This window comes from Ptychodera flava, chromosome 9 (genome assembly GCF_041260155.1).
Source record: "Ptychodera flava strain L36383 chromosome 9, AS_Pfla_20210202, whole genome shotgun sequence".
NCBI classification, from domain to species: domain Eukaryota; kingdom Metazoa; phylum Hemichordata; class Enteropneusta; family Ptychoderidae; genus Ptychodera; species Ptychodera flava.
The window spans coordinates 33,788,929-33,801,107 of NC_091936.1; the positions used below are offsets into that span (position 1 = coordinate 33,788,929).

Here is a 12,179-nt window from a genome sequence, read left to right on the forward strand (position 1 = left end):
CAAAGGGTTGAGATTTTTCTTTAGCTGTTTTAGCTGTTGAGATTTTTCTTTAGAGTTTTTCCCTGTCAGAGCACCAAGGAGAGTGGCCTACTCTGCCGTTGTTGAACAGAAGTCCTGATGAGCACTGTGATATGCTTGAAGGTTTATCTGTATGAAACTTGGTTCATAAATATTTGCCTTTTACTGTAACAGTCCTTGTCATAATTTGACATGTATTTCAAAACATGTATGGAGCATTTCAGAAATATTGGACAACATTATATCACATATTGGCCACATTGAACAATGTAATGTGGAGAAAGACTGCATGCCATATCTGTGTGTGGTTCAGAGAATGTAGAGAGAGAGAGAGAGAGAGAGAGAGAGAGAGAGAGAGAGAGAGAGAGAGAGATTTGGAGAATGACCACACACCATATTTGGCAGGTGTGTACAGGCCATAGCTGTGTACGTGTGCGTCAGTCAGAGGAGGACCACATGCCTCAGTAGTGTATAGATCAGTATATACAGTGGTTTGCATTGAGCCATTTGTAAGATGGGAACTAGACATACTGTCCGAACTGAGATACCAACGCTGTCAGAGTCGCTGTGATTATAGTCTTGGTGGTAATATCAGTCAATAACAACTAAACAACTAAATCAACAACAAACACCCAAGCACATCCCACCAACTGTCCAGAATGCATCATGCATCACTTGCACACGTTGTTGGTGGTTATGTTTTGACTACATCTGACCTTCCTGATAATGTTTCAACTTTTGTGGAGTTGATTTGTTTGTGATCAACTGATATTACCACTAGATGATGGTTACAGTGTTTGTCCAGAGTCAAGCCAGTGACCAGCTTGTCCAGAGTCACGCCAGCGACCAGCTTGTCCAGAGTCAAGCCAGTGACCAGCTTGTCCAGAGTCAAGCCAGTGACCAGCTTGTCCAAAGTCAGGCCAGTGACCAGCTTGTCCAGTATCAAGCCAGCCAAGTGTCATGCCAAAAGGGACATTCTTACCACCATGATGCTGTATAACACAGAATGAAGTGTTCTGCTAGGCAGATGGTCACTTGCATGCAAATACACTTTCACTCAGAATCAATCTTAGTTTTCAGCGTTTATTGATGTAAATTGTGTACAATATCCTGTAACAAGGTGTAACATGTCTGAGCAAGGTTGACTCAAAGGGTCTCTGCATTTACAGCAAAACTTGTTTCTACTTCATCTAGCAGTTCCATATGTACACAAAAATCTATCCATCCATTATCAAATACTGTTTAATTTCATCTAAGATTAGAATTTCAACACTAAAACAAAGCATGATAGGAGCAAAAGAGTTGCAGATTAGATCAACCAGAAAGTGAGCAGTGCCATGGCTATTACTGCCTTAAAATTTACACGGGAAAACTCGGGAAAGACAATTTTCTGAATAATATGTTGTGCCTAAAGGTTAGTATGGGGTTAGAACTTTCAGGGCAGAAGAGGGTGAATGCATGGCTTTCAAATTTGTATTTGCTAGTGTGGTTCTGACATTGCCGTAAAATTAATGAGTAAGTAACAAGCGGTATTGTGCTAAAAGGTTCTGGTTGTATATGGCTGCAAGGTTAACTCCCAACTCTATGAGGCTGTTGATTGCACAGAAAGGGCACAGGAGGTTATGGGCTTCAAATATGTGTGTTCAAGTATCTACAGGGTTAAGATTAAAATTGCCACTTCAGACTTAGACTATAGGTTTACATTTGTAGGTATATGTGTGACTATCAGGTTACAAAATCGTACCTCATCATGTATGCGTACTGGTTTACAAATTTGTGTATAAAACAAAGCGTCTAGCTACATTGTGTATATCTACATTCACAAGGTTTTACTTCATTGCACCTTGACTATGTCAGATACAATAGGAATTTCCATGAATATGTACACGACTGTAATTATAAGTCACATAGCCATAAATGGCATAATATTATTTTAATCACGTTGGATAGAATACAGAACTACAATCAGACAGTCACATGACTGTAAATATTTGTCAGTGCAAAACATCAAAACTTTTAAAAGGGCCAGTAACTCTCAACTTTTGATTTTTTTTTCACTATTTTCATTTTAAAAATCAGCCACAATTTCTCAGCCCTACTCCTCAAAGCATGTTGGGATACACAGTATTCAGCTTGTCAACTCAGCCTTTATATTTATAAACTGCATTGTTATTGTTGACAAGTGAATTCTGGTCCAGACTAGAATTCAAATGTAAACAATTACAGTGCATTTTACACAATATAGACGATATGTTGGCAAGCTAGACAGTGGATGTTTCAACATGCTTTGGGGAGTAGAACAAGAACTTGACATACAAAATTAATGAAAAATCTTCAAAAGTTAAGAGTTACTTGCCCATTAATGTGAGATAAAAAAACATTACTTCCTCAGCATTTCCTTCTCCTCTTCAAACTTAGTCATTCGACTGATCAGGGATACTTATTTCCAAGGTAAGACGCAACTGAGAATTGTTTTTATTGCAACAAAACTTTTCAGTAAAATATCCAATCGCCCAGTCTGTCAATTCTCATAGAGTTTATCTCACAATGATCTTTCTATTGTGTCCTTAAAGGGGAAGTTCACCACGGATGATTTTTAGATATGTGCTAGCTTTGTGGTCACTTACCACGGAAAAGCTATGGTCTCTTCCATATCACATGATGCAAGCTCCAAGCTTGGAGCTTTTTTCCCATGATGCAAATTACATGGGCAACTTCCTGTACCAATTTTATCGGTTTTTGTAAAAAATCCAGCGAGTTATAAATGGTGCAAATAGTTTTTCCTGGGTAAATGACCACAGAGCTACCACATATGTGAAAATCATCCTTGGTGAACTTCCCCTTTAACTCTGTACTTTGGAACCCTTGACCAGGTGCTAATAGAATTTTAGTGACTCTACTGTACAAAAACGTACAACATTGAAATTGTCTTTGTAATCATATACAAATGCACCCTCCTCTGGCAACACATACAATACACACAACTTTTTGCAGGGATTAAAGACCATACAAGTTTGTACTCACTTCTACTTTGAACTTTGAAGTTCACATTTCTCAACATTGTAAAATTGCATTTTTATAAAAAAATAAATCATGTTTTGTTTTTGTAATTTACTTCTTTTAATGTTTGAATTGAATCCTACAAAAGTCGCCAGGTGTGTGCAGCACACAAACAAGTCTAATTCTTCCACTCAAAAAAGTGAATGTCATGAAACGTTCTTTCATTTCTCCTTGAAGACGCACTAAAACTGACAATTTTGTAGCAACCAATGATTACATTCTAACATTGATTGTTGACATTGCGAGTCAAATAATATTGTGCAAAAAAAAAATCATTTTTTTGATCAAGCCAATATCTTATAAACAACTCACAATAGAAAACAAACATTGGGTATCCAGTGTGTCTACACATACATACATTTTACCACAGGTGTTCCTAGATCAAATGAGACGAATACATGACTGTATATTCAATCTTATTTTTCTGTTTGAGATAAAGGACATAAAAACTACTGTTGTAACAGTTTAAAAATAATTCACGACATGATCAGAATGCTATCATGTATCTCTTCATTACACTGTTATTTTGGCAGGGCAAAAATAGGCAAAGATTCAAATTTTCACAGAGGTGAGTAAGTAATATTGGTTATGAGCTACAATCCAATAGAAATACTGAATTTTCATGTGGATTATTATCACTGGGATACTTTCCTTCCATCGGAAAAAGAAGAGAGACAGACATGGTGAGTCGTGATATGAAGATCTAGCTGTTACTACATCTTTGATTGGAAAGGTGATGAAAAGCTGAATGTCTGTATGTCTAATTTGAACTGTTATAAATAGCTTGCCACTTGTTTCACAGTCAAGCTGCTTTGTTACTGGCTGACAGCACCTCATTATGTCACATCAGACAGTTGATATCATTGAACTCAGTTGTAGGGCTTCACAGTTGCTGCCGAGGTTCAATTGTATTTCAATGTACACGTCCTGGCTAACAGTCAAAATGGGCGAATAAGGGTGTTTTAATGCTGTAGATGGAATTCATCGCACAACTGGCACAAAAATGAAGTGAGAAAGCAAAAGAAATACTAATAAATTTACGTCATTGATGCAAGGGAGAACAACAGAAAAGTTCTTTACACGTACTGTACATTTATACAGTCAATGAATATGGATGATTGTTGACATGTACCCATATTACCTGTTGAGATTTGGTATGAATGAATCTTTTTTAATGATGTAGAAAACGGGGTGAAATAGTCAAACTTATAAGGAAATCTTGTGTGTTGAATTTATGATGATTATCACAAAAGATTTAAGAAGTCACGCAGAATTAATAAAAAATACACATCTTCTCAAACAAAATCAACGAAAAGACATCAACAGAAAAAAACCTGATTTATGACAAAACCTGCTCTGTGTGTCATTAATGTCAAAGTCTCTCTATTCAGTGAGTTGCCTGAGATGTTCAGACTGAGTTGACTGAAATGTTCAGAATGAAAATATCATACACTGTGTGTGGGGAAAACTGTCATTTCCCTGCTTAGAACAAACCTGGCATGAAAGAAAAGAGTTCACGCCTAGGCTGGGTTACGACAGACAATGCTGAATTAAAAGAAAGGACAAAAACTCTTGATGCAATGCAGAAACTTAATTGTCATTTACATATGACGTGTTTAGAAATTAAATTACTGATGCAGACAGTCTCTATCTTGTACTTCTGGTTTTGTTGTGAGAAAAATACTCAGACTACAAACAGACGGTGTCATTATCTCTCTTCCAGCATGGATATATCAACTAAGTCCCACTTCTGAGAGACCCGGCCATCGCATTTGCGTAACGTCGGTGCGTCTTTGCCAGCATCTGCTTTGTCCATGCAAAGTCCACTCGATGAATGTACAATGGTTTTTGTCTTCGAGAAAGAAGAGAATATAAGTCATAAAAAAAACAGCTGTTTGATCAGAATTTTTAAAGTTGAATCACCCAATGATCAGAAATTATAACATTTCTACACTTTTACAACAATCGGAAACTTTCAGGGACTTGGACCAGTACCAAGTGGGCAGACTATTTTAATTTACTGGGCCAACAATGCTAAATACTGGACCTGATGGAAGGCCTGATAATCTCCAACCAGTTTTCTATTTCCTTTCAACCATTGAAATACTAGGCCAAACGGTACATACCACTAAGTGGATCAACTTATTTGAATGGTAGGTCCATTAATTTAAATATAGGACAAAGTAACTAAAATACTGGGCCCTACAGTAGGTACATGTACTGCCAAGTGTGTCCACTATTTTAATGTAGAATGCGCCTCGGGGACAGATATTGGGAGTCCAAAACTTTTACAATTCTTTTCTGATCTACCACTTGTGGGGGGCTCATTTTAATGCTCTTGGAGTAAGAAAAATTTCTACTGTCTTAGTTTTTCAAAAATCGAGAATTCTGTTTTTCCCTATAGCATTACCGGTAATACAGGGATGGTAGCCATATTGAATTTCAAATACCAGTAAATGTTTGGTAATTTGCTTCTCTAGTACCCAAATTTGCACTGTGACTCCTGATTTTCATTATTGATTTGGTAAGAGAATGGTTGACAGTTTCATCTAGGAAAGTTTCAGCAAAAGGCCCTTGTGGCCTTGTGTTACCAGAAACACATCACTATACCCCTTGGCCCACCGGGAATAGCAATGTATTCCTGTTAATGCATGGCCCCTAAGGGTAATAAACGGGCGCTATAGCCCTAATGACCAGGTAATAGGTGTTTACTATCACCTGGCAAATGCCAAATTGCTCGGCCACAGACCAGAGCAACCAACTGGACCCATTGCTCAAAACTTGACTGGGCTAAGTATTCTAAATCCTTGGCCATTTTGTAAGGAATGAACTGGGCTAAATGTTCAGAAGACATGACCATACCTCTTTATCAAACGCCCACTCCTGGTTTCCACCTTGATTGTGGCATTTTAACTGCATCACATCTGAAAAGCCACTCTGCCTGGATGCATCTAGACACAGATCATCATGTTTCATTTCCTTCTTCTTTGTCCAAGCAAATATCTACGTACAAGAATTCACAAATAAAAAAAAAATTGTATCCCTGTTGCACAGATAGGTGTAAAAATAAACTCTGAAACTTATAAAAAAATCTGTCATTACAATCGGAATTCATAAGGATGATGAAAATGACATTCGCTATCAAAGTGGGTATGCAAGACACCTCCATACGTTCAGGTCCTTGTAAACACAAGTGATACACTTTAAACACGTATCTCTATACATATATCCCACCTCTCTCACATACCATTATGTTCTTCCTCCTACATAGTACACCAGGGAATTCTTTAATTCACAATATTGACCAACTTTTCACAACTTGATCAACACCATACAACCAACCCAATACTTAGTGGGGACCGTGTCATCAATGATGACTTGTTTTTCTGTATGATTTACGCTCTCCCTCCTTCCTCTTCTTCCCTCCCTAACAAACTAAGTTAATGATACCAATACTACTGATGACAATATTCAAACCTACCTGGTTGCCACCCTGTCCATGACATGTATATATTCCAAGCTTTTGATTTTCTTTTCGACCCATGTTGTCAAGACATTGCTTGGTTTCCATGTTTCGAATCTGTATGTACAAAAGAAGACAAAACAAGTGACAAAACGAAAATAAACAAAGGTCCTTATCAACAAACAAACCAATGTTGGAACAAATCAGTATGAGTGTTGATGTACCCAGCATCCAAGAAATGATGTACAAGCCCTTCAAGAAAATGATTATTGAGCCTTGATGTGTGAACAAGCCTCTACAGGAGTCTTTATAGGTTCAAGGCCGGGATATCAAGTACTTGTGCACATTTGTATCATGTGTTCAACATTAAAATCTCTCAAGTGTTCTATGTTGATGGATTTATACAGAGCACAACCCAGGTATACGAATATACTCCATTGTTAATAAGTCATTTATCTCCAAACATGCATACCGAAATATTACTCACTGATACAATTGGCATAAATCAATGCTAATGAGCTGTGTTTCAAGTGTTAGATAGATTAGATGGGTGGTTTGTGGAATAACTCAACAAAATATTAAAACACGAAAATGGGATCTGTATTTCATCAAAATGATTTCTACCCTGGGTTCATTAATGGATCTTTAGGTTTAGGTTTCTCTGTTTTTGTAATGAATGACATATTAATTTGAATGCACAGTCACTGAGATGATTTTACAGAAACAGTGACCTATGTACTTGAAATATCACTTATCTCACCTCTCCAATCATTTTGTAATCCATCATGAACTGAGATTCTGGGTAAATGTTTTCCAAATACCACTGAAAACTTTTGCACTGCAGTTTGTCGCGGAGCTGTTTCCTAGATGTGACGTCACCATACTCAGATTTCTTTGCCCCTGTTAAAAAAAAACAGAAAAAGTATAGAAAACAACATTCATACATTACAAAGTTTTCAGCTGTATATAACCAATGCATTGACACAATAACATGACCTAGACAGAGAGACATTTTGGTGAGTAACTATTACCTTGAAAATATCTTTCAGTGCATATCTAATCAAAACTGTTGTTCTTGTTTAAAATCATAACGTCACTAGCTAGCATATTACTGTTGTATCAACTCTGATAATAGTGTCTCTCACCTGGAGAAATTTTGTAAAAGAAATTTTTGAAATCATCCATCCAGACTTCAGCCAACCGTCTGTTGTTTTTGTTGATTATCATACCAGTGCCACCAGGGAAGGTGTATGGTGTGGTCTTCCTGAAGACATGTCCTACATGTGAACACGTCACGATTTCAAGAGTTCCTCCGCACATCCATATCTAATATAAGCATATCGATAAGAAACTGATTACTAATTTACAGTTATGGCAGAGAAAGGCACCATGGAAGCACAAATAACAGGATCAAAAGATATCCACAGTATTAGTATATGCTAAGAAAACTACTTGTAATGTAAATTGTAAATTTGTCTCTATGAAATATAAATTTATCTGTAGAAGTTTCAGTTGCCAACAGTATGAAGCAACCTTGACATACTAAGATCAAATAAAGCATCTTATAAGTTGATCATAAGATGCAAACCAAATAATTAACACATTGTATCTTTGTATATCATATAATTGTCAAATTATTTGCCCTTCAACAGTGATTTTGCCACAGCCAAATCATGAGGCCTGACATTGGTAAACTGAGAGAACGGGAAAACTGTTGTACATAAGGATATGCCACTAGAGGGCGCTATTTCAATCAGCTACATCATACATATCAAAAGGGGGAAAAACTCGCGTTCACAACATTGTTCCAAGTCAACAAGTGTAGCGTTACAGACATATACTCAGACAAATCTCGGTCATTTTTTAACTAACAAAATCGCACTTACCCTAAATGACATTTCAAGATTTTCTCCACCCCAGATATCCATCCCTGCATCATAGGTGCCTATCTCTTGAAAGTAATCTCTGTCTATTGCGAAGAGACCTCCAGCCATTGTTGGAGTACTATACAGTGAGTGGCAGAGGTGAAGGAAAGAATATCAGTTGATTATAAACCCTTTACACGTTTTCAAAATCAATGTACAGTCATGTTATCATGAAGATCACTCTGACACATACTATCTCTAGAAGTCAAGTCAGTAACATCATTGTGTTTGCATATTTCCTATCCAGGTGACAGAGAAAATGAATATATGTATTGGAACATGTTCAGAGGCTTGAAATGGTCAAGTCCATCAAAACACACTACATGGGACATGTTATGCAATACCAGTTATAACCAGCTTGACATGGCAATAGATGGACAAAGCCAAAAATGGGATGCTAGCTGTTACCCCCTTCTCTGACTGTTTACTTGTACGTGTCTGTCAGTCTGTTTTTCTATCTCTGCATCTCTTTTCTAAATCTGGATGAAGTACACAATGAATAATACAACACCATCAGATGCTAATACTATTACACTCACACTAATGCCTTCATTTCAAGAATCAGCTTATACATGTATATGATAGCCATGCATGTACATGATATGCCCTGCATTATAGATTGCTAAGCTCTCTATAATATCTGCAGCCCACATCAGATTTCTAAGCTCTCACTCCACCACTATCACTATCCAGGCTACTTCAGATTTACAAGTGGAATTAAATCACTGTCTGCAGACAGTATGACTGTTATCTTTATTTTATGTTAGAAATCATTTCTTTGTACCCTGCTGTCATTTAGTGATCCCTCTAGAGGCAGACTATGGACAGATCTCCAACTTTTATCATCCTTTACTTGCTGATTTATAGATTTTTACTCCGGCAGAATGAGCTGCATACATGTACCTCAGGATCATGAGCTGGCAAAGAAAGCTGAATGTTTTGGCAAAGACTGCCCATTTTTGACAGCATTCTTCCAGCAATATATTGATTAAATAGTTTTGGCACCTAACTCAATATACTGATAAAGGTAGTTTGGGTTTTTAACTCCGTGTATTGATCAAATATTTTTGGTTCATGAATATTTTGCCCAGAATTTCTCATCTTGCCAAACCATCTAAGAAACCATACACTTTTTCTCTGCGGCCTACAGGCAATCAATCTTTACACTGCGAGTATCAAGTTGAACAGACATCAAGACGTATCAAACTCACTTTAAAGGTTCCGTTCTGTCACCTTTCCGTCGTTCCATTTCCCTTTTAGGAACGGGATACCATCGGAAGTTCAATTTCCAATTGAAGCCTCCATACGTCATGTCTGATCCAGCATGGTACTCAAACGTTTCATCACTAATCACATCAATGATGGGACACACAACTGTGGACCTGGAAAGAATTGACGGAATGAGAACACAGAGACTGATGTTAAACACATTGACTATATGAACTTACATATGTGACAGAAGGGTACCATGGCAGGAGTTAACACTGCAGACAATATATGACATGTATACAAATACATGAGAATGACAAGACACACAGTTGATATTCAGCTTGTAGTTATACAAGAAAATCCTCAGTAAAATGGAAGTGAGTTTGAAACACACCTACATGGTCTAATCATGTTCTCTTGAAAGCCAGAAATTTCATCTTTCACTAGCACACACACCTAGTACAAACACATTTTTTCTGGCAAAAATTGAAGCTACTGAAGGGAAGTGAGTGTGAAAGGATTGATGTGTTCATTGTTGACACCACTGTCACATGATACATGTCTATCCAGAGACAGCCTATGATCTGCATACAAGTATGAATTAATACAGTGAGACGCAAAACTTTCTCAAATGACTCATGACTTTTCACACTTCATCCCTTCACAAACGATGCTTTTTAGCAATAACCATGAAAGCAAAATAAATCATGAGTTTAATTTCACCATGTAGTTCAAAGTGTTAATCCTTCTAACAGAAGCACGATAAGAAAGAACACTTGATGCGGTGAAATCTCACAGGAAAGCTGATTTATTGCACATTTTAAATTACAAATTAAATTATTCATAGTTTTCATCTACAAAATATAAATAACACTTATAAAACAAACTGAGGTGAAGAGGAAGATTAATGGAGCAAGCAGATAAAATAAGTTCATTTTCTGTACCATAAAATATCTGATGTAAAACAACTCAAGTATTCATACAAATTCTTCATCATAGGGATCATAAAAGATAGTTATAATTTACATATTTGAGAGTTTGAAACTGCGATTGCCAACTGGAAACAACAGAGGTGCATGTACTGTAAGGTCAAAAAATTAGCCTGATTGTTGATGAGAACTTTCACCTGTATTAGCTTCATAGCTGATATTAGCTTTCCTTAAATGGTAGGATAATAGCAAATTAGCCTGATAGCTGATATTAGCTTTCAGTGGAAAGAAGGGTGATAGCAAATTAGCATGATAGCTGATATTAGCTTTTCATTAAAGGTAGGATAATAGCACATTGGCCTAATAGCTGATATTAGCTTTCCCTAAAAGGTAGGATAATAGAAAATTAGCCTGATAGCTGATATTAATTTTCCATTAAAGGTAGGGTAATAGCACATTGGCCTAATAGCTGATATTAGCTTTCCCTAAAAGGTAGGATAATAGAAAATTAGCCTGATAGCTGATATTAATTTTCCATTAAAGGTAGGGTAATAGCACATTGGCCTAATAGCTGATATTAGCTTTCCCTAAAAGGTAGGATAATAGAAAATTAGCCTGATAGCTGATATTAATTTTCCATTAAAGGTAGTATAATACAACATTGGCCTAATAGCTGATATTAGCTTTCCCTAAAAGGTAGGATAATAGAAAATTAGCCTGATAGCTGATATTAATTTTCCATTAAAGGTAGGGTAATACAACATTGGCCTTATAGCTGATATTAGCTTTCCTGAAAAGGAAGGGTAATAGCAAATTAGCCAGATAGCTGATATCACCTTTCCATGGAAGGTAGGGTAATAGCAAACTAGCCTGATAGCTGGTATTAGCTTTCCATTAAAGGTAGGGTAATAGCACATTGGCCTAATAGCTGATATTAGCTTTCCCTAAAAGGTAGGATAATAGAAAATTAGCCTGATAGCTGATATTAATTTTCCATTAAAGGTAGGGTAATAGCACATTGGCCTAATAGCTGATATTAGCTTTCCCTAAAAGGTAGGGTAATAGCAAATTAGCCAGATAGCTGATATCACCTTTCCATGGAAGGTAGGGTAATAGCAAACTAGCCTGATAGCTGGTATTAGCTTTCCATTAAAGGTAGGGTAATAGCACATTGGCCCAATAGCTGATATTAGCTTTCCCTTAAAAGTAGGACAATAGCAAACTAGCATGATAGCTGGTATTAGTTTTCCATGAAAGGTAGGGTAATAGCACATTAGCTCAATAGCTGATACATGTATTAGCTTTCCCTAAAAGGTAGGATAATAGCAAATCAGTCTGATAGCTGATATTAACTTTCAATTAAAGGTAGGATAATAGCACATTGGCCAAATAGCTGATATTAGCTTTCTCTGAGGGGCAGGTTAATAGCAAATTAGCCTGATAGCTGATATCAGCTTTCCATAGAAGGTACTGGGGTAATAGCAAATTAGCCTGATAACTGATATTCAAGTTATCCTGATGATAGTTATTAGCTATCCTGTAACTATATCCTGACAGAGGATAGCAAGATATCCT

General features: G+C 36.8%; 1 protein-coding gene across 1 annotated transcript in view; it reads right to left on the reverse strand.

The window, feature by feature from the left end:
* Positions 1-3,542: 3,542 nt before the first annotated feature.
* Positions 3,543-12,179, reverse strand: part of LOC139140761 (polypeptide N-acetylgalactosaminyltransferase 1-like) — a 45,552-nt gene continuing 36,915 nt past the window's right edge. Inside the window, exons 6-12 of the mRNA XM_070710156.1 lie at positions 9,678-9,848; positions 8,428-8,545; positions 7,687-7,867; positions 7,302-7,441; positions 6,560-6,658; positions 5,941-6,081; positions 3,543-4,930 (exon numbers count right to left, since the gene is read on the reverse strand). Coding sequence (XP_070566257.1) covers positions 4,787-4,930; positions 5,941-6,081; positions 6,560-6,658; positions 7,302-7,441; positions 7,687-7,867; positions 8,428-8,545; positions 9,678-9,848 — 994 coding nt within the window. The 3' untranslated portion in view covers positions 3,543-4,786. The remainder of the gene's footprint in view (positions 4,931-5,940; positions 6,082-6,559; positions 6,659-7,301; positions 7,442-7,686; positions 7,868-8,427; positions 8,546-9,677; positions 9,849-12,179) is intronic.